Source organism: Desmodus rotundus, chromosome 6 (genome assembly GCF_022682495.2).
Source record: "Desmodus rotundus isolate HL8 chromosome 6, HLdesRot8A.1, whole genome shotgun sequence".
Taxonomy (NCBI): domain Eukaryota; kingdom Metazoa; phylum Chordata; class Mammalia; order Chiroptera; family Phyllostomidae; genus Desmodus; species Desmodus rotundus.
The window spans coordinates 117,348,509-117,370,908 of NC_071392.1; the positions used below are offsets into that span (position 1 = coordinate 117,348,509).

General features: G+C 54.6%; 2 protein-coding genes across 2 annotated transcripts; one reads left to right on the plus strand and one right to left on the minus strand.

Moving 5' to 3' along the window:
• Positions 1–12,599: 12,599 nt before the first annotated feature.
• Positions 12,600–13,606, plus strand: LOC128781209 (oxytocin-neurophysin 1-like). Its single transcript, XM_053926773.2, has 3 exons — positions 12,600–12,929; positions 13,225–13,426; positions 13,551–13,606. Exons 1-3 carry the CDS (start codon positions 12,810–12,812, stop codon positions 13,604–13,606), a joined length of 378 nt encoding a protein of 125 aa, XP_053782748.1. The 5' UTR covers positions 12,600–12,809.
• A 4,849-nt stretch (positions 13,607–18,455) lies between these two features.
• Positions 18,456–20,489, minus strand: LOC112303673 (vasopressin-neurophysin 2). Its single transcript, XM_053926723.2, has 3 exons — positions 20,325–20,489; positions 18,809–19,010; positions 18,456–18,660 (listed from the first exon to the last, which is right to left on the minus strand). The coding sequence occupies exons 1-3, from the start codon at positions 20,442–20,444 to the stop codon at positions 18,491–18,493; spliced, it is 492 nt and encodes a 163-aa protein (XP_053782698.1). The 5' UTR covers positions 20,445–20,489; the 3' UTR covers positions 18,456–18,490.
• Between the last annotated feature and the right edge of the window lie 1,911 nt (positions 20,490–22,400).

Below are 22,400 nucleotides of genomic sequence, written 5' to 3' on the forward strand. Positions count from 1 at the left end.
ATAACATAGTTTGACAATTAGGAGTTTATACTTTCTGAAATTCTGCCAAAGTTATCTGTAATGACAAACAGCATATCACTAGCTTGTCTTTCAACTTGAAAACAATCCAATTCTTTTAAATGTAATTTTGTCTAAAAACAAATATAGTTTAAGCCCAACTTTTAATACTTGACAAATTGTATTTGTCAAGGAGGGTTTCATGTGAAATACCTCCCAGTAAAAGTTGGAAAAAGTCACCAGAAGGAGAAGGGCCAGCTAAAGCTCGGGTAGCTGTAACCCATGGACCAGACCACAGGTGGTGATGCCTGGAGGGGAGGGGGCTGGGGACTGGGGGGACGGAGCAAAGGGGAAGAATATGGGGACCTCTGCAACAGTGTCAACAATGAAAATAAAGAAAACTATCTATTTTAATGTACATTTCTGAACAGCAGTTTATACGCTGTTCTGTACCCTTTTTCTACATATCAGATGGAGATATCATGCCACTTCCTTGTGTGAGACATGTGATTTTTTCCTCTGAATGTTTTATTTCTGCCTGTGACATTCAGCACCTAGGGGAAAAAATTAAATAACAAATTTCCAGGATTTCGTTACTTCCAGACCTGGTGAAATTTAAGGCTGGGTTTTGAGGTTGATGCTCGTTGCAAGTACACTAACTTCTCTTACAAGGGAAACCGATTTGGGGTGAGTGGAGCTGATTGAGGCATCCCTCATGACTTCCTGGGCCCTTCTGTGAGTTTATGATAGAAATAAAATAAGACTTTGTCAGAAAAATCTCCAAGAGATGTAGGAGTGTTTGCGTGACTGCCCCACTCCCTGCTTCAGTCCAGAAATACACAGGAAGAAATGGACAATGGAGAAAGCACCTTGGCTGGTGGTTAGGAGCCTGGTGCCATCTGCCTGCGTTTGAATCGCAACTTTCCCTCTTCAGTTTTTAAAAAATGTTATTTTTCAATTACAGTTTACTCACAGTATTAGTTTGTATTAGTTTTAGGTGTACAGCATAGTGGTTAGACAATCATACTCTACGAAATGCTCCCCCCATATTTCAAATACCCGCCTGGCACCATATTTATTACAATGCTACTGGCGATATTCCACATGTAGTACTTTACCTCCATGGGACTACTTGTGACTACCAATCTGTAGTTCTTGATCCCTTTACCTTTCAGCCAGCCCCTCACCCCTCTCCTCTGGCAACCATCAGACAGTCCTCTGTGTCTGTGAGCTGGTTTCTCTTTGGCTTTTTGCTCATTTTGCTCTTCAGATTCCACCTGTAAGTGAGATCACAGGGTACTAGTCTGTCTGTGTCTGACTGACTTTGCTTAGCACAACACCCTGTAGGCCCATTCACACTTGTCAATGGTAAGATTTCTTCTTTTTATGGCCAAGTAACATTCCAGTGTCCACCTGCACCACAGCTTTTTATCCCTCCTCTGTGGGGGCACTTGGGTTGCTTCCATATCTTGGCGATTGTGAGAAACGCTGTAATAACCATAAGGTGTGTGTTTTCTCTCGAATCAGTGTTTGGGGTTTCTGTGGGCATGCGCCCAGAAGAGGAATTGCCGGGTCATAAGGCAGTTCCACTTTTCAGTTTGGAGAACCCTCTACGCTGTCTTCCGTAGTGGCCGCACCAGTCCCTTTCCCACCCAAGTGCACTGCTCTCTTCCTCCGTGAGTGTCCTTGGGAGCATTTGCTAGCCTGTCAGTGTGCCGGTTTCCTGGAAGATAAAATTGGTAAAATACTGGTATTAACCTCTGAGATCGTTGTGGCACTTCACTAAGACATTCACGTCAACCTGAATTCAGTGCTGGGAAGATAGTGATTGCTCGATACACGGTACGCTATAATTCTTATTCTTTTATCTTTTTGTTCCTTTTTCTGCCTGTTGTTGTTGTTGTCGTTGTTATTATTTCAATGAAACTAAAGAACGGCCTCAAACTCATACCACAGCCTAAGAATTGTGTGCCAAATACAGCCACACTGGGAATGAATTGCTGGAGGCCAGGATCTGCCCTGCAGCTCCTCTTAACTCCAGCAGAGGGCAGTCTCTGAAGACAGTGACAGGGGCCTTGAAAATGTAAAAGGTCAGATGGGCGAATCTGACTAAAGTCCGTCCTTGATTTGGGAATATATTGTAGGACTCCACGTGGATGGCTGAAACGTGGAGAGTTCCAAACCCTATGTATACTGAGTTTTTCATACACACACCCCTTTTCGCTTAAAGGCGCACTTCATGGCTTCTCTGTGGCACATCTGAACTGGCAGCATCACTACTCTCGTGCTTTGGGGCCGTTGTTACATAGCAGAGGGGCTACCTGAACACAAGCTCCGTGAGGCCGTGGCAGTGGATCCGGTCACCCGGACGGCGACTGACTGACCACGGCGGGCAGCACACACAGCGTGGAGATGCGGACGCGGGGTGACGCGCGTCCCAGACAGAACCAGCAGGCCGGCCCGAGTTTCCTCATACTGCTCAGCACAGCACACAGTTTAAGACCTAGGAATTATTCGTTTCTGGAATTTTTCCTTTACTCTTTCTAGACTGTGGTTGACCGTGGGTAACTGACTCGACAGAAAGCAACACGGCAGACAAGGGGGGCTGCTGTACTCTATTGTGTAAATTCCGTCGTTCTTCTGTTGGGGGCGTCCAGGCTCTTTCCACTTTGGGACTCTTACGAATGGTGCCGCTGTGTTCAACATCCTTGGATGTGTCTTTGGATGCTCATGCGCACGTATGACTGGACTGGAACGGCTGGATCACACCCTGTGTATACGATCAGCCTTCGTAATGCTGCCGAACAGCTTTCCCAAGCAGTTGTAGCAAAGCATCCTCCCCGGCAGTGGACGGAGGTTCCCATTGCGGTGTGTGCCCGCGGTGAAGCCAGCCTTTCTACTGTTAGCTGATCTAGGGGGTGTGTATCTCATTATGATTTTAATTTTATTTTCCTATATAACGAACAGGATAATTACCTTTTGTTTTTATTGGACAATTGCATAGCTTATTTTGTGGTTTTCTCCAGATTTTGTCTATTTTTTTTTCAATAAAGATTTCATTTATTTTTAGCCAGAGGGAAAGGCAGGGAGAAAGAGGGAGAGAAATATCAATGTGTGAGAGAAACATTCATCGGCTGCTTCTCCCAGGCCCCCCACCGGGTACCTGGCCCACCACCCAGGCATGTGCCTTCACCAGGAATCAATCAGCAACGGTATTGTTGTGGGGAGAATGCACAGCCCACTGAGCCACACCAGACAGGGCTGTCTTTTCCTCTTCTTTTTTTAATCCTCTCCTGAGGATATGTTTATTGGTTTTAGAGGGAAAGGACAGGAAAGAGAGAGCGTGCACAAGACACAGACATTGACATGAGAGAGAATCATCAATTAGCTGCCTCCAGTAGGCTCCGTGACCGGGGTTCGAGCACTCAACCTTCGGGTGTAAGGGATGATGATCCATCCAAGTGAACCACATCTGCAGGGCCTGTCTCATTTGTCTTTTTAAATTGATTCTGGAGTTCACTTGATATGTCAACTATGGGCCCTTGGCTGAGTATATATGCTGTGCTAACAAGAATGGTTTGATGCACAGGGGTCTGTGAGAAGTACTAAGTGGTCACGGGCCTCCCAGGGCTGAAACTGTCAGAAGCCCATGAAGGTCCCCTTGTTCTGAGTGTCCAAAATGCTCTCTCTGTGGTGAGTCTGGCCTAACCTGACCCACCATAATATAGAGCCCAGTTGTCTACCCAGTAACCAGACCACCAGATGAAGGAAGACCCCTGCAATAATATTATATATTTTACTATGAATCTTCCTCCTAGAATTTGTCAAGGAGTTTGTGACCTGTGCAAATGCACTGGGGAGGGAGAAACACCCAGAAATGCCTGGAAAGACTGGAGGCCCAGGAATCCCCGGGGACCCAGAGTTCCACTCTGGTCCACCAAGCAGAGCCCACTCGTCAGGAGATGAGCAGGACGCAGGAGGCAACATCATTCCTTATAAAACATGTGGGTTGGAGAGTGGGAGATAAGTCCTGTGAACACACAGAGCCTTGCACGTCCGTGAAACTTTTGAGCCCGGTGCCGTGGGGCCTGCTGGGATGTCCTGTCAAAGTGAAAGGGAATTCTCACGCTGTGCTGGTAGGAAAAGCTAAATGTTCAAACACTCTTGAGTCTGGTAATTCCACCCAAGAGAAGTGATGCTTATGTCCATCAAAAGGTAATAGCCAAAAGCTGGAAACAACCAAAAGTCCACCAAAGAATAATGGGTAAACACGTATAACTAGGTAGTATCTGTGATTGCTGTTGCTTCTATAGTAATGAGAGAACAGACTGTCCATGTTCTCCACAGTGATGCACAAGATGTTACACATTTTCTTCTCTGTTGTTGTGAACTTTGAGAAACTCAATGTAAATATATCAGAAGAGCACACAAGACAACAGGCGGGCACGGGCAGGGTGCTCACGGGGTTTCCCAGCAGGGCTTAGGCCTCTGCTTGACTCCAGGCTGCTCTGACTTCCAGCTTCCAGGCTCCTGAGCTGGACATGAGCCTCATGGTTGACAGGATGGTGAGTTCTGCTGACTGGTTGGCTGGCTCGGGCAAGGGGCCTCCTTGGTGAGCATGCCCTCGGGGGACAGGGAGGAAGACACCAGGGTGGGGTCCACAGCAGGGGCAAGCATGTGTTTTTGAGTGAAGCACTGGGAAATGCAGCCGAGCTCATCCTGCCTATCTTTGTGCTTGCCTGTGATCAATCACCACGCTGTTCTTGGTCTTGACCATGAGCTCCTTGTGGGCGAAGTGGTTGATGTCCAGGACAGGAGCCAACTGCCTGATCTCAGCAACGGAGACGCCCCTGCTACATTGCTGGGTGAGTGTGGCTGTAGGCAGGCCGGCCTGGTGTGGGAGAAGTAGGAGAATCTCCAGGGGCTGTGGTCCGAGGGCCCACGTAGACCAAGGATGGTGCTGGATCCACCACGCACATCAATCAGTCAGGCAGCTGGGCATTCCAAAGGCCTGCTCAAAGAGCCAGCTGTGGACCCGGTACCAATCTGCAGGAGCCAGAAGGGCAGATGGGAGTGTCACTGTGCTGGCTCATGAAAAAAATCAAGAGTTGCTATACCAGAGTTCCGGCCAAGATGGAGGCATTAGTAGACACACTGTGCCTCCTCGCACAACTATAAAGGACAACAACAAATTTAAACACACAAAGGACACCCAGAACTGACAGAAAATCGAACTGTATTGAAGTAGGACAACCTAGGAGTTAAAGACAAACCTTCATCCAGACTGGTAGGAGGGGCAGAGATGGGCAGCCAGGGTGCAGAGGACTCATGGCAAGGCAGTGACTGGCACGGCTTTGGTCCCACATTTGTGTGCGGACAAATCAGGAGCAACAACTGGGGAGCAGGACAGACCACGCAACCCAGGATTCCAGCACAGGGTAGTAAAGTTTCAAAAACCTCTGACTGAAAAAACCTGTGGAGGTTGAGGTGGTGGGAGAAACTCCCTGCCTTTCAGGACAGTTCGTTGGAGAGACCCACACAGTCCTACACATACACAAGCGCACCCATTGGGAATCAGCTCCAGAAGGGTCTAAGGTGCTCTGGATAGTAGGGGAAGTGACTGAAAGCTGGAGGAGAGCTGAGGAGGTGCCATTGTTCCCTCTCAGACACCATCCCCACAAACAGTATGATGACCCAGTGACGTGGGTTGCCTTGCCCTAGTGAACTCCTAAGCCTCTGCCCCTTATACACCAGACAAAAAAAAAAAAAAAGGCCCCAATGAAAGAACAGATCAAAGTTCCAGAAAACATACAACTAAGGGACAAAGAGATAGCCAACTTATCAGGTGCACAGTTCAAAACACTGGTAATCAGGATGATGACAGAATTGGTTGAGTATGGTCACAAAAGAGGGAAAAACAAACGTTATGCAAAGTGAAATAAAGCAAAATGTACAGGGAACCAAAAGCGACAGGAAGGAAACTGGGACCCACATCAACAATTTAGAGGAGAAGGAAGAAATAAACATTCAAGCTGAAGAGAATGAAGAAACAAGAATTCGAAGAAATGAAGAGAGGCTTAGGAACCTCCAGGACAACTTTAAACATTCAAACATCCAAGTCATAGGGGTGCCAGAAGGAGAAGAGGAAGAGCAAGAAATGGAAAACTTATTTGAACAAATAATGAAGGAGAACTTCCCCAATCTGGCAAAGGAAATAGACTTTTAGGAAGTCCAGGAACCTCAGAGAGTCCCAAAGAAGTTGGACCCAAAGAGGAACATACCAGGGCACATCATAATTCCATTACCCAAGATTAAAGATAAGGAGAGAATCTTAAGAGCAGCAAGAGAAAAGGAGACAGTTACCTACAAAGAGGTTCCCATAAAACTATCAGCTGACTTCTCAAAAGAAACCTTTCAGCCGAGAAGGGGCTGGAAAGAAGTATTCAAAGTCATGAAAGGCAAGGACCTACATCCAAGATGACTCTATTCAGCAAAGCTATTGTTTAGAATGGAAGTACAGATACAGTGCTTCCCAGATAAGGTCAAGGTACAGGAGTTCATCATCACCAAGCCCTTATTATATGAAATGTTAAAGGGATTTATCTAAGAAAAAGAAGATCAAAAATATGAACAGTAAAATGACAACAAACTCACAACTATCAACAACTGAACCTAAAAAACAAAAACAAGGTAAGCAAACACCTAGAACAGGAACAGAAAACCGGAAATGGAGTTCACATGGAGGATTTTCAGTGGGGGAGTGGGAGGTGGAGAGGGGGGAAAAGGTACAGGGAATAAGAAATATAAATGGTAGTTAGAAAATAGACAGGGGGGAAGTTAAAAATAGTATAGGAAATGGAGAAGCCAAAGAACTTGTATGTATGGATCATGGACATGCACTAAATGTGGGGATTCGTGTGAGAGGCGGTGTGTGGGGAGGAGAGGAATTAAGGGGGAAAATGGGACAATTGTAATAGCATAATCAATGAAATATATTTAAAAAGAGGATTAACTTACCTTTCACACTTTGTCCCTAAAAAAGAGGTGCACTGCATTGGGTGCCTCTGCATTGGGAGCCCATTGGTCACATCTATCTGAAGGGGCTGCTCTGATCATTTAGCAGGACCAGAAGGGCAGCGGGCTTTGAGGGTCATCCAGGGCAAGAGAACAAAAAGGAGATCCCGCTGGAGGACAGGCAGCTCTGCCTTTCAGGCCTTATGACCCAGGGGGTCCTCTCCTGCTCAAGGTGTCCAGAGCACATCAGAATGCTGGGAGGAGCCAGTGGGATCGCACATCAGAAGTCCCGAGGGGTTTAGAACAAAGCCAGAACCCTCTTTGACACATCACTACTCCTTCTGAAAACAGCTCTTCCCTATCCCCTAGCCCCGTCAGAGAGTGTCTGCGCATCAGTTAGCTTATTCTGTACAACAAACCACCCCAACCTTCCTGGTCTGAGACAGTTAATTCTTCCTACTGCTCGTGAGACTAGGGGTCAGCTGGATGGTCCTCCTTCTCTCGGTTGGGTTCATTCATGCATGTGTGGGCAGCTGTGGGTCAGATAAGCTGTTCAGGCAGATGGACTCTTCCTGAACTCACGCTCCTGCCTTAAATCATAAGTGTGATCTCATAGCGCATCTTAAATATCCAGTTGACCAAAGAGGCAAAAAACGGAGTCCAGTTTTGAGACAATTCCTATCCCAATGGCAGGCGGCTGCAGTGTTCCTGTCTTGTGCGTGAGCAGCCCTGAAGGACAGTGAGGAGACGAGTTTCTCCAGTTGGTTGTCCCTGCAACCCTACATCACAACCACTTTCCTGGAGCGAGAGAGACCTTAGAGATAGACAAGTGGCTAATGATTTGGCCGGGGATAAGGGGCTGGGGACTTAGCAGGAATATGTTGGGGGATGCTGACCTGGGGCGTGTGGAAGAGTAGAGGGACGGACCTCTCAGAATGGACCTAAGTGGAGAAGTTTGTGTCCCTTTTGGAAGCTCCCCCAAAAGACTCACTGCACAAGGTGGGTCACCAGACTTCCTCTATCCCCTCCACCCCAGTCCCTGCCCTTGGGACTGTTGAACAATGTGGTTGCGGTGGCAGGGATGGAGGCTGTGCGTGGGCTCCACGACAGGGACTTCACTTCACCAAAGCCCACCTGGCTGCCGCCACTGCTGAGAGCCGAACTCTCCAATAGCAGAGACCAAAGGTGGACACCACTGCCTGGGGCCCAGCCGGCCACTGTCCATGGTCATGGACACTCGGAATGCCTCACCCTGCATGACGGCCACCCTGCCAAACTGCCTTGGATCGAGGCACTACCTCCACAGGAAAAGGAGGAGGGCAGTGGGTTCTCTGGTCCCAGTGTGCACCACACATCAGGAGCACCTGGCCCCAAGCCCAGTCGGGCAGCCTGGTGAAGGCTGAGCACGGGGCCCACTCACAGGTCCCACTGGGTGCTTTATGTCACAAATCTGCACCTGGTGCTGGGGTCTCTCCCCAGCCCGGTGGCATGGGGGAGACTGGTGGGCCCCAGCAGAGAAAAGTAACTCTTCAACAGTCCTGAAAGCCTAGTTGAGTGAGATACTGCTGGCTGGGACAGGTGACGCTCCTTGTAGCTATGACATCACCATGGGCACTCCCAGCCTCGCTGGCATGAGGATAGAGAGGGCGGCTTCAGCATTAAAACCCGAGGTTGTGCGGGACAGCTTCATGCAGCATCTCCAAGTCCTCTCAGCCTACTGTCCCTGACACCGCCGCTGGGGGCCCATCCACAGGGTTTCACCTGGCTCCGCACCAGGGCCACAGGGAGCACTTCCCCTCAAGTGCAGGTGATATGGCTCACCTCTTAAAAAGCTAATCAGACACTTACTATATGACTCAGAAATCCTCCTAGGTCACCACTCAAGAGAAATGAAAACATATGGCCAGGCACAGACTGGTACATAAGTATTCATAGCAAGGTTCCGATCGTGGCCTAATTGGAAGCAATTACATGTTCATTAGCTGCTGGACGGACGACAGCATGTGCTCCCTGCCTGGACTACATCTCAGCAATACAGACAAAGGACCCACTGACCCCCACGGTCACTGGGGTCAGCCTCCCAACACGACGGGGAGGGAAAGAAGCCAACACGAAACAGTACCTGCTGCACGGTGGCCTCTCCGTGAGGTTTGCAGAGAAGGTGAATCCACACCAGCGGTGCCCTGGGACGGGGGTGGAAGCGGGCAGTAATGGCACAGAGGCGCGAGGGACCTGTTTCCCGAGATGGAAGTGTTCTAAAACCGGATTGTGGGTGGTGGCACAACTGTTTACTGAAAGCCCCAAACTGCGCACTTTCAGATGGTGAATTCTATGGTGTGTACGTTACACCTTATTGGAATCGTTCAAATGAAGAAGTTCCACATTCACGTCAGCAGCGTTGGGCACAGCTGACCACTTGCTCCTTCTGTCTTCACTTCCTACTCTTGTTTTCTCCAACCTTACAGTTCAACCCTCAGTCCCCTTCCCACCTCTGCTCCCCCAGTGATCTCACCCAGGCCTGTGCCTTCAAATATTGGTACTGCTGGCTCCCAAATTTCTGTATCCCCAGCCTAGCCCTCTCACCTGAATTTCGGGCTCTTACCCAAATGCCTGTCCAAAGCCACCTTCTGGTGTGTAACGGGCATCTCTAGTGTCAGAAGTCCTCACTGGGCTTCTTCTGCCCTTCCCAGCCCAAATCTGTGCCGCCCTCAGAGTCCGCATCCCAGTGGACGGCAGCTCCATCCTTCCCATGGTTCAGGCCAAAAGCCTCGGACTCATGTCTCACTCCTCTTTCTCTCTCCTACCTATATCCCACCTACCAGCCAACCCCAACAGTCCTTGCAAAGATTGGGATCAATTCTCCCCAGAGGCAGCCCAGCCCCTCATGCAGTGGCCATCGTTACTCACAGGGACTGCTGCTGTGGCCTCCGGGGTGGCTCCCCTACGTCCACCTTCCCCATGGACGTTTCACCACATGATAACCAAAGTTGTCCTTACAACCTGTCAATCCAATTATGTCGCTCCTCCACTGAGAACTCTCTCTGGTTCCCCACTTCCTGTAGTCCTACGTGACCCAGTCCCACGTGACCATTCTGACCCTAGGTCACTCTGCTCCAGCCCTTCTGGTGTCTTGCAGTTTCTTCAACATGCCAGACATACAACCACCTCAGGACCTTTGCACTTGCTGTGTCCTCTGCCTGGAATACCGTCGTAGGCAGAACCGTAAAATGGCCCCTGTGACTCCTGCCCCTGGCATCCAGCCCTTTGTTAATCCCCTGTTGCATGGAGGTAGGACCATAACTTTCTCTAACCATTAGAAGAATGCATCAAAAAAAACGGGTGTACACCCCACGAATACCCTGCATTATGTGATAATGATGAAGGGATTTGCAGATGTAATTAAGGCCCCAATGATCCAAATTAATCCCTTTGACTGAGTTAAGAAGATGGCAATCCTGGCGGGCTGGGAGGCCTCATCAGGAGACTCTGAAAGAGGCTTCCCTGTGCTCAGAAGCTGAAAACACCAAGGACTGCCTGCTTCTAGCCTTAAAGAAGCAAGCCCCCGTCACTCCCACAGCCGGGAGAGAGTGAGCCTGGCCAACAGTCTCGTGGGCTCCAGGGGGGAATCAGCCTGGCTGCCATCTGGACTGCAGCCCTGGGACACCCAGAGTAGGGGGCCCAGCTGGCCTTGCCCAGACCCACAGACACAGCGGGATGGTGAGTGGGTATTTTTTTAATCCACTCAGTTTGTGGTAATCAGTACACAGCAAGAGAAAATGAGTCTGCCCTCAGATATCCACAGGGCTTCTCTCCTCACCTCCTTCAAGGGTCACAAGTCACCTGGACAAAGAGACCAACACTAAGCACCCTGGGGAAATTGTGACATGCCCCACCCTTCTCTCCATAGCACTCAGTGCCTCCACCTGCTGAAATAGCTTTATACTTAATGCCGCCCCCTTGACCCCCAGAATCTCAGACACCAGTTCTCTGGGGTTTCCAAGCAGCTGTGCTGGGCCCCGGTGCATCTTCAGACGGGCAGTGTGGAGCAGATGCAGGCAGGCGGCCCTGTGGGGGTCATCATGTGCAGTAATCTGTGGGCAGTGTTCGCTCAGTGAGGTCGCTGTGCTCACAGGGGGGTGGGAGGCTTTTCTGGGGCCACTTCTAGCGTCAGACTGTGGGCCTTCCAGCCCCGCAGGCCGTGAGCTCATGTGGCTGGAAAACAAGCTTGGCTGCTGACTGTCCAGGGTGGGCTGACCAGCTCCCCAGTGCGGGAGAGCTCACACCAGTGGCTGGGGGACAAGCAGGCCCTGTGACCTGATGGCCTCAGCACCCTCCTCTGGGAGTGTCAAGAGTGCATGACTGACTGGGGCCGTCCCAGGCTCCTCGCCCCTGGGTTCACATCAGGGGCGGTTCTGCTTGAGTGCATTCTTCCCAACACTGGCCTCACCTCATCCATTCCTTCGCACGCACGTGGGCTCCCCAGGAAGCAGACTGACATGGAGCTGAAGGAGCAGGATGTTTATCACAGAGAGTACTAGGGATCCTCACCTGTGGGAACAAGGGGGTGGACACAGGATTGGCCAGAGGGAGAACCCTTCTGCTGGCGACAGAGTGGCCCAGCACTGTGTGAAAGTGGCCCAGTCATGGGTTGTGGGCCACCTGGGAAGGGGTGGCCATGGGCCAGGTGATTTTCTGGAGCTGAGGCAGACCCTGGACCAAAGACCATTCTGCTGACCACACTGCCATCATGGGTTACAAGTCGCTCCTTCAACAGCATCCAGGCTGCGCATCACCCTGTTCAGCACACGGACTCCACCCCTTCCACTGAGGCAGAATGTCTTGCTCTAGTGCTCAATCATTTTCAGTCTCACATATGCTAAAAATGCAAGCCCTGTTCTTAAATGCGTAACACAGAGACGTGAGATTACAAAGGAAACAAATCTTATTTATATGCATGTTCAAAATGTTAAAGCAAATCTGTGATACTCGCCAGCCTGCTACTTACAAAGCGCTAGATGACAGGACCCAGTGGCAGGTGCAGGGAGTGTCCTCAGCGCCACGTGAGGGTGGGCCCCAGCTGCGTGGAGAGACCTTTGCCACAGCTGTACAGTGCAGGAGGGCAGCTGGCATTTGGAGGTTGACAAAGCCCCGGGTATTGCCAACTCCCTGTGGTTTGCTCCTCCCTCCTAGCTGAAGGAAAGGCTGAATTTGGGTAGGAAGTTAAAGAAAAATAAAGGACTCCTCTTATGCAGGCGCCAGGTGCAGAGAAAGTAAACACTGGTGTGGGAGAGGGTGGGGGGAGGGGCCCAGGAAATTGGGGTACAGGAACAGAGTTTCCCAGGAGAGTGGACAAGGATGCATGAGTGGGGGAGAAGAGGACGGTGGGGGAGTCCTGCCAAGTCCTGCCACAGCCTCTTGTGGCCTGCAGGCGTCCAGGGCCCTCCTGCACCCCCAGGGTACTGGGAGTGCAGCTACATAGTCCTCAGATGGGCCGCAGCTCCATTCTCCCTCTCTCTCCCCCACTTCTCTCTGCCTCCCTCTCGCACAGATCCAGGCCACCTCACAGTCTCCCTTTCCCCCCTCGCCGACATCAGCCAACGCAGTGACCTCCACCCCACTGGCCCCTGCAAATGAGAGGGCGCGCCCGAGGCCCAGGGCCTGACCCGCAGCGCCCGGCCGTGACCAGACATTCGCCCGCCCTCTTAGACAGCGCTCGCTCGGCCACGCGGCCCCGGCCATAAAAGGACCGCATCGCACACCCAGCCACGGCCGCCCACATCGGACCCCGAACCCGCGCCATGGCGCTCCCCAGCCTCGCCTGCTGCCTGCTCGGCCTGCTGGCGCTGACCTCCGCCTGCTACATCACCAACTGCCCCGTGGGCGGCAAGAGGGCGGTGCTGGACTTCGACGTCCGCGAGGTGAGCTCCCACACCCTCGCTCCTCGGAGCTGGGGCCGGGGGGACCCGAGGCACACGGTCCCCCCTCTCTTTCCTTGGCCTCGCGGACCCGCGCCGAGCCCCCCGCAGCCCGGCCCGGGACCCCAGGCAGGTCCTAGGTGTGGGTTCACCTCCTGGGTCCGCCTTTGCGGCCACAGCTGAGCCAGGGGGAGCCGAAACCCCTGCGCTCCCCGTGCCGCGCTCCCCGCCCAGAAGACCCAGACCCCGCAGCCCCGGCTCGGCCCCCGGGCTGGCTCATCCCCCGCTGTCCCGCCAGTGTCTCCGCTGCGGCCCCGGGGGCAAAGGGCGCTGCTTCGGGCCCAGCATCTGCTGCGGGGACGAGCTGGGTTGCTTCGTGGGCACGGCCGAGGCGCTGCGCTGCCAGGAGGAGGCCTACCTGCCGTCGCCCTGCCAGTCGGGCCAGAAGCTGTGCGGGGACGAGGGCCGCTGCGCCGCCCAGGGCATCTGCTGCAGCCCGGGTGAGCGGGGCCCGGCCCGGGGCGGGCTCGGGGACGCGGGGGCCAGGGGCAGGGGTCGGCACTGCGGACCCAGGGGCGGGACCGCCACGCGCGACCGCCCTGAGCTCCGCGTCTCTCCTCACAGACGGCTGCCGCACCGACCCCGCCTGCGACCCCCAGGACGCTTTCCCGCAGCGCTGAGCGCCTGGGCCCTGGACACAGTCGGGCGGCACCCTCGCTCCCTCCACAAGCACCCCAGACAATGAAAACCAAATAAAGCGCTTGCCCCCTTGCAACTCGCCCTGCGTCTCAGTGTCAGCTCTGGGGGGGTGGGCATACGGGGTGTGGGGGGTGAAGGGCGCACGGGGGAACTCAGAGGATGAAGGCGGTTCCCGCGGCAGGGGAGCAGTCTGGCCTGCTGCTCCAGGGAGGGGAGGCAGCGCAGTTTTGCGGGGTTACTGGAGTGTGGGTGTGCAGGGTTGCAGTGGGGTGGGTTGGAGGGCTGGTGTGGAAAGTCAGGGCAGGTGAGAGACATGGAAACAGCTTGCAGCTCTCCCCTCCAAACAGAGCGGGACCTACAGCAGGCAGGACTTGAGAGGAACCATCAAAGGTCCAGAGACAGGGCTCTTTCGGCTACAAAACGGGCCTCACAGGCCAGCAGTGGACAGGGAATAACTTCCTGACTTCGGAAGGAAGGTGGAGTCACATCTGAAGGCTGGGGGCAGGACACCCCCACCCTCCAGGAGCTGGAGTCTCAGGCCACAGGAGGCCCCTGCTACTCAGAAGATGTGGCCAAGCTGGGGACCCCATGAAACAGGGATTACTGAGAACCCACGGACACAGAAATGACCCTAAAACACAAAAAACACCAATCAACAGGGAGAACCTCACCTAATTCTCCTCTATTCCTGCACCAAAATCCCTTTTGGGAATCAATAAAAGCCCAGCCCTTCTCCCTGGGAACACACTCCAGGCTTTGGGCCAGCCGTTCCAGAAGGCCGGATCCCAGAGGAAACAGGAACGCAGCTCGACCCGTGGGTGATGGAAAAGGTCACTTGTGGGGCCTTGTCACTCTGGACAACTGCAGAGCCTCGCTCCACCCAACCCAGCAGCATGAGCACATCGCAGCCAGAGCGGAAAGGGAAAGACTCACCCAGGAGATCTGTGAGAGTCTCTATACAAATTTGAAAAACAGGCGAAGCTCCGCTGTGGTGCTGGACCTCTTGGGCGGGGCAGTGAAGGAAGGAGTGTGGCCTCTTCTGAGGCGCCGGTCCTGTCTGTGTCTTGGCCTGGGAGCTAGTGAACAACTGTGCCCAGTTTATGAAAATTCATCCGACTGCACATGCCATTCACTCACTTGTGTGTATGATACCCCTGGTAAAAGCTTTTAAAAATGAGAAAAAGATCCGTACTAAGAAGTATGAGGAGAATAGAGATGAGGCTTTTGAAAGCCCGGGGGCCAGCAGAATCCTAGACCAGGGCTGCTGCTGAGGCTGCGGGAGCGGGTCCCCGCTGTGGCCTGCGCCTGGGGGTGTGGTGAGGGTTACTCAGGAAAGGAGCAGGAGAGGACTCGGAGCAAAGTCCCGTTCACATCACCACGGAGACGCCGGCATGCACACGCGTGGGAATCTGAGGAAAGTCCTGGGAGTTCTGTGGCCCCTCAGAAAGCATGCAGGACTCCACGCTCCTCAACTAGAGAGACATGCAGTCACGGGTCTGTCCTTTTCCAAGCCTGCGTGTCCCCCCAACACATCAGCAGAAAACTCGGGATCTCCCCCCGGGGCCTCACTCTGGACCGTGATGCCCAGGGTGAGCTTGCTCTCACTCTTTACTCTTCTTCCTGGCTCGGTCCCAGGGCCTCTGGTCCCGCGTAGGAAGGACCCTGCAGACCCTCAAAGTGCTGGGGCTTGTCCAGGGCAGAGGTTCCCAACCCTCCCTTCCTTTAACTGCTACAGTGTGAACCCACTCACTGCCCAGAAATGACATTCCCAGGTAATATGCCTCCCTGCACACCTCTCAGGAACATACAAAGGTCCTGGCAGTAATACAGAGAAAAGGAGGGTAACAAATGACAGGAGAGTTTTATGTTAATGTGGAACTAAACAGGCGAGGTGACTCTAGGTGACATACACACAGGCAAGCCAGAGGATTACACCTGCTTGTAAGGAACACAGTACAAGACTGGAAGCCGTTCTCTCCACAAAGTTCAGGACGATAGGAGGTGGAAGGGTCCCGAGGATTCGTATTCTCTCTTCGCCCTAGGGAAAAGGGACTCGGATATCAATGAGTCGCAAAGATGGATTCATGGGGCATTGGGGGTATTCAATAACGCCTGAGTAGTGGATGATACAGGCAGCGTTTCACTGTCTTTCAGTTCAGTAGCTTCACAGATGATGCATCTTTTACAAACTGAAGGCAAGACCCTCCACCAGCAAAAAGGTCACAGCTCGCTGTGCTGCCACACTCATGTCACTGCGCTGGTCTGGGACCGAACCCGCCAGGTCTCCCAGGCGTGCGTGTGGTAACCTGCGGTTGAGATTTGCTGTGTGGGCTAGTAGTCTGCGATCGTGGCTACAGGAAGAGCCCGTGTCTGTGAAGTGCCTGGAATGTTCGCAGGTGAAATGGTACGTCAGTGGGATTGACCTTGAGGTCCCTTGGGGGTGGGAGGGGCGTCCAGGCGGAGATGAAAGGAGCCAGCATGTGCTGATAGTTGTCACAGCTGAGGGGGTGGGGGCCTGAGAGGTTTTAATCTATTGGCTCCACTTATTGGTATGCTTGAAATTTCTCATAATAAGAGCTACAAAACCAAAAGGTGTTAGGAGGGGTAAATGTTCTATGAAAAGATGCTCCAAATTTACTTTGTTAAAAATGGTACAGCCCTGCCTGGTGTAACACGGTGGATTGAGCGCAGGCCTGTGAACCAAAGCGTTGCTGGTTTGATTCCCAGCCAGGACACATGCCTGATTTGCAGGCCAGATCTCCAGTAGGGGGTGTGTGAGAGGCAACCACATATTGATGCTTCACTCCCCCTCTTTCTCCCTCTCTTTCTCCATCCCTTCCCCTCCCTCTAAAAAACAAATAAATAAAATCTTCTTTAAAAATGGTGCAAATCAGTACATGTGGACTATGAAATAACACTAATTTGTAAAACAAAACTGATTCTGTGCACACCCAGGGGAATGGGCTACAAAGGTGAGCCCCGCACGGCTGTGTGAGCCTTCAGGCCAGAGCGTCTGGTCTGAAAACTAGAAACACCCGCTGCGTCAGTGAGCACTCACTGCTGGGATTCCTCTTTCTGTCACACTGTCAACACTGGGGGACCCTGCAGCACAGGGGTTCTTGAGAGACCAGGACCACAGAATTGACCCCAAAAGGCAAAGTACACAGGCAAGGAGAGAGACCGCATCAGCCTACGGGAGTAGGGCTCGAAGCCCTCACGACCCCTGGCCCCACCCTTCAACTCAGCTGGCTCAGAGGTGACAGCAAAGCTGATGTCTAAGGCCATAAGAGAACTTGACCTTGGCTTGGTGACTGAACCTGTCCCTGCCCCACCACCCAGGACTGACTGAGGCTGTCATGAGGCTGTACCCCAAGGCAGCTTATTGGGGTCACAGCTCAGAGTGCCTTCTCTCAGCTGCAGTCCATGCTGGCCTCCAGTCAGCAGAGGATTCTGGAGGAGAGGGAGCCTCTTGTGGCCCCAAGACCTGGAGCAAGACATCCAAGGAGAGGCCGCAGAGGACAGAGATGGTAGGGAAAGGAAGATGGGATATCACCGAGGTCTGGAGGAGCAGAAGACAAAGGGAGGGGTGTAGGGGGACAAAGAGAGAAGCAAGAAAGGACCCAGGAGTTGGGGGTGAAGGAAAGGGAGGCGAGTGAGAGGAAAGGGGGTAAAGAGCAGAGGGGAGAAAAAGGACAAAATAGGACAGAGGGACAGAGAACAGCATCGGCCTCACTTGAAGTGACATCTTTGACCTGAAGAAGCATGTTTCAGAGAGTGGAACATACTTGTGTCCGGGAGCTAATGTGAGTGTGTGTGTGTGTGTGTGAGTGTGTGTGTACGTGTGCCTGTCTCTCCTGGACTGTGTTGTGTCTGCTCCTGTGAGTGTGTCTGTGGTTCCGAACGTGTATCCAGGGCCTACGGTGTGTCTGTGACTCTGGTCACGATTCACGGGGCATGTCACTAACAATTATTTTCATCGCTCTGTGTGTGTGTGTGTGTGTGTGTGGTTCCCATGGCTGTACGTGATGGAGACGTGTGGCCAGGGTCTCAGCCAGGTCTGTCTGTCAGGCTGGCTGCGAAGCCAACTGGGGGCCTGGTTTCCTCCAGGACAGACAGCACCTGGCCCGGTGCTGGGATGGGGATGTTGGTCCCACCGCCCCACCCCTTGCACGTCTGCACGCCCACAGCCATACACAAACATGGCACAACCTTGGGTGAAATAGACATTGCTTTGGGGATCTGGGATCCTGGAAGGGTCCCCGAAGCTGCTTGTCCCTCAGTCTCCTGGGATGTCAATGGGAACAGCAACTCTTGGTCCCTTCCTGGTTTGTCCCTTCTGCCTTTCTCTCTGTCACTCTCAGTGTCTGCCTTCTCTCTCCCTCTCCTTCTCTTCCTGTCTCCTCTCTCTCTCCTTCTCTCTCTCTCTCCCTCTATCTCTCTCTCCCTCTATCTCATCTCTGTCTCTGTCTCCACATCTCTCCCTACATTGTCCACCACTGTCTTCTTCCCACCCTGCTCCCTTCACTTCTGCCCTCTGCCTGAGGACCCCCACCCAGCCTGTGCAGGCTTCCTCTGGGCCTTGGCCCTCCCCACCTCAACCCCAGGTAGCCTGTCCCTAGTTCCAGCAACCCTGCTGGCCCCGGACCGCTATCACCAGGGCTCTGTCCCTTCTCTTAGGTGGATCTGCACACTACTTGGGGTCCAGGAACAGGTCGGGCGGGTGTGTGTTTTGGGGAGAGTTTAGCCCCCACTCACCGACCTCTCCCCTCCCCATCCCCAGAGACGCAGACAGACACCAGCCAGTGCATTTTAAAAGTTTATTTTGTGAGCTTGAAGGGTGGGGTGGACCACGGACAGGCAGGGGCTCAGTAGACGCGGGGCGGGGCGGGCTCGGGGGCCCGCGCCAGCTGCACCAGCCGCAGCAGCAAGGCACCGGTCGGCCCGTCCAGCTGGGTGGCGTTGCTCTGGTCGGCGGAGCGCGTGCGGCGGTGGAAGCCCGTGCCATCCCGGCACTCGGGCTCGTAGGCGCAGCTCTCTGCGGGGAGAAGGGGCTGAGCTCGCCTGCGGCTCCCGGGACCAGACCCAGATCTCCCCACCCGCCCGCTCACACCCCCGGGTCACACTCGCCCGCGCCCGTGGGACCCAGAGACGGTCTACGGACCGCCTCGACCGCCGCCGCGCACCTTCATCGCAGCAGATGCTGTTGGAGGCGCAGCGGCCCCGGTTTCCGCAGGGCTTCTGGCCCGACTGGCAGGGCGATGGCAGGTAGGTCTCCTCCTGGCAGCGCAGGGCCTCGGCCGTGCCCAGGAAGCAGCCCAGCTCGTCCCCGCAGCAGATGCTGGGCCCGAAGCAGCGCCCTTTGCCCCCGGGGCCGCAGGGGAGACACTGCAGAGGGAAGGGGTGAGCCAGTCCAGGCCTGAGCCGGGGGTGGAGGGTCAGAGCCCCTGTGTGTAGGGAGGGCGGGCATGGACCCCAGGTTCCGGGTCGCCCTGGCAGTACTTTGGCCCCAAATGGGGTCAAAGGAGCAGAGCCCACATCTACTAAGGTCCCTTGATTTACAGGTGACTCAGAGTGACTCTCAGTGGCAACACTGAACGTCCTCCCCCACACCCACCCCCTCACAAGGTGAGTGTCACCCAGAGGTACAGCATAGGGGGGACCTTCCTCCTCAGCTCTGGGACCTCCGTGGTGGTGTGCACCCCTCTCTCAGCTGCCCACCACTGTCTCCAAAATCAGACCTATCTCTCCTGCCCCCATTTCTCAAGCTTGATCTCTAGGTCACACCTCATGCAGACAGGCCACGGCCCCCTGCCCTAGACCTCCAGCCCCTTCCTCCCATTTCCTGTCCCCTCTCTGGGATTGACCTGCCACCCCAACTCACCTACACTTACACACTCACCCCTCCTCCTGCTGGTGGGCCTCTGCTCACCTGCCTGTGCACTCACCAGGTAGGTGGCTGGGGCCTGAGCCCTAGAAAAGAGCAGGCGGCCCCCAGGTGACCCAGGCTCCAAAGCCACCAACAGGGGGAAGGGTCACGTGTAGTCTGCTGGCCCACCCACTTTAGTTTATTCCACAGCTGCAAACTGAGCTTCCTGTACCTGAGCAGAATTCACACTGAGCATGGTGCCTGGATTTCCTTCAGCTCTAGTGAAAAGGGAAGAGTAGGGAATCGACAGGACATGCAGCAGGAGAGAAGTGGGTCAGATGCCTAGCAGAACTTCCTTAGAGGAGGCTCGGGTGGCAGCTCCCACTCAGGCAAGCTCGGGCAGTGGCCAGTGTCTGTGTGGAGGCCCAGGCCTCTGTGTAGGAGAGGCTGGGAGCTGGGTGGGGAAGGCCTCAGGGGCTGGGAAGGACCGAGCCTCTGCTGCTCCAGCCACTGCTGGCTGAGAGGCCCCCACAGGCACACAAGAGGCCTTACCGCCCAGTTCTCCCTGACCCAGCCCCAAGCCCAGGTCCTGGGGACACCCCTCCTACCGCATCCCTGTGTGGATTGGCACAGTATCCAGGAAGCCTTTCAGCCTGTCCTTGCCTGCCTGGCAGCCTGGGCCTATCTGCCCATCCACTCCAAGCCCCACTTCTTCTGGGCACTCCCCTGAAGCCCGACTGTCCCAGGGCATTCCTCCTTCCCAGCCCCTGCCTGTGGTGCCAGCCCTGGGGCTCTGCCCTTCCCAGTAGCCCCAAGATGGGCAATGGTCATACCTGTCTCAGCTCCAGGTCCAACAGGTCTCTCTTTCCGCCCCTGGGGCAGTTCTGGAAGTAGCAGGCAGAGGTGAAGGCCAGCAGGCCGAGGAAGCAGGCGGGCAGCATGGCCTCAGGCATCCTGGTGCAGGTGGGCACAGCGTGCAGTGCTGCTCTGGGGGCTGTGCTCTGCCGCCTCCCTGGCTGCCTATTTATGGCCACAGGTGTTTCCTCTGAGGTGACGTGGCCGCCACCCCCCCTTCCCCAATGGCTCCCCAGGAGCCCTTGGCCACCAGGTCCCAAGCCGTCAGCAGTGATTCAGGCGCCTGGGGACACACGTGTGCCTGACTGTGCAGGGGATGGTGGGGGAGGGCTGCCGGCCTCACTACTGTCAGTGGCAGCAGTGCGGCAGGAGCTGCCGAGGCTGCCATCGCAGGTCTCAGGACTTGGGGAAGAGGGACAGACAGGGGTCGCTTGGGACTGTGTCCAAACTTTCAGGCGTCTATGGGCCCTGTCTCCCCACATAGCCCTCTGTGAAGGGGTGAGTGGAACCCAAGGGGCTGGTGTGTCAGGAACAGGGTTCTGCCCAGCCCCGAAATGGTAGAAAGGGGGCTGCAGGTGTGCAGGACCCCATCAGGAGGGCTGGCACTGGGAGAGGACAGGTGACCGAGACCAGCACACAATCAAGGTGGAGTGAAGGGCCGTCTGTGTACTGGCTGCACCAAGAGAGGAGACGGCGGCCTGCAGCCCATGGACCAGGCAGCCGCAGCCATGGAGGCCAGGGACTGGGTCCTGGGGGCTGTTCCCACAGAGGGTGGCCAGGCTCCTGGGGGAGCTGGGGGATGCTCTCTTTCCAGGTACCCACCCAGAACAGGGCCCAGAGACTCAGAAAACAGGGACCTTGGGGGCAGCTTCTTGACATGTGACCATCTCTCCCCTCCCAGGCAGGAACATGGGGGTAGGGGACCCAGGGAGGGTCAGAGGCCTGGGGAGAGCCCCATGGAATCTGACAGCCAGTCTGCCCCAATTGCTACCCTTACTAGGACCCTATTCATGGGGACCAGGGCAGGTAACCTCCTAGGACTGGGATGGGGGAGGGTGCACAGGTGCTTTGGAAGCAAAGGAGTGGAGGAGCCATAGCCAAATAGGCCCAGCTAGAGGAGGGAGCCTTTGCGCCACCAGAGTACCTTCTGGTCCCAGCTCCTCCAGCCCCGAGGCTCTGGGCCTCCTCTCAAGTGTCCTGCAAAGAAGCTCTGGAGGACAGAGCTGCCTCCTCCCCACCAAGTGCCATGAGGAGGGGCCAGTGTCCCAGGGAGGGGCCTTTCACGCTCAGAATCCGATGTGAAGCTTTGCAGGGACGTCTCCTTAGGGGCTGCGAGGACACTGGGGCCCCATGGCCCATTGCAATCTGGCCACTGTTGTGGGAAACGTCGTGACCTGGGCAGGTCACGCTCCCGACTGAGCCTCACTCTTGTCCCGTGTGAAGTCGGGTGGGTACTGGTGCCCTCCTCACAGGCCCCAGTGAGGACTGAGACATGGGAATATGTGAGAGCTTTAGAAGAGGGCCTGAGCCTGTAATTATGAGTATAGCATCATTAATGTCATTAATCTTATCAACAGCTGAAGAGATTTTTCCAGATAGTACCTCCCTGGGTTGACCCAGGAGGAACATTCTCTATTATTCCGGCCCTGGAGTGAGGTTTGATCTGAGCTGTTGCCATCCTGAGACTCTGTGGGTTGGAGGACAGGCTAAGCCAGGAGGTCAGAGGTCTGGCTTAGGCCAGCTGGGTGGCCTACACCCAGCGCCTGACCCTCTCTGAACTTCAGGCCCCAGTTACCCTCTAAACATGGGTGGGGCTACACTAACTGCAGAGCTCAGGCCTTGGGGCAGCCAGTCGTGTCCACCAGCGAGTCTCATCATTCTAAGACTTGCCGCCCCTGCCGTAGCCCCTGGAAGAAAGGGAACACCGCCTCTGCACAGATGCCAGAGGGCCTGCTGCCCCCAGCACCGCCTTCTTGGAACCTGCACGAGCTGGGAAAAGTCTCATTACTGTGCTGACTGGCTGCTTTGGAAATATGTCCTCTCACACGCCACAT

Bases quoted from the DNA above. Each gene is read 5' to 3' on its own strand.
- LOC128781209 (XM_053926773.2), top strand. From the start codon at position 12,810: ATGGCGCTCCCCAGCCTCGCCTGCTGCCTGCTCGGCCTGCTGGCGCTG. The intron at 12,930-13,224 runs GTGAGCTCCCAC...CTGTCCCGCCAG, and splicing joins TGGACTTCGACGTCCGCGAG to TGTCTCCGCTGCGGCCCCGG. The intron at 13,427-13,550 runs GTGAGCGGGGCC...CTCTCCTCACAG, and splicing joins GGGCATCTGCTGCAGCCCGG to ACGGCTGCCGCACCGACCCC.
- LOC112303673 (XM_053926723.2), bottom strand. From the start codon at position 20,444: ATGCCTGAGGCCATGCTGCCCGCCTGCTTCCTCGGCCTGCTGGCCTTC. The intron at 19,011-20,324 runs GTATGACCATTG...TTCCCTCTGCAG, and splicing joins TGGACCTGGAGCTGAGACAG to TGTCTCCCCTGCGGCCCCGG. The intron at 18,661-18,808 runs GTGCGCGGCGGC...TTCTCCCCGCAG, and splicing joins CAGCATCTGCTGCGATGAAG to AGAGCTGCGCCTACGAGCCC.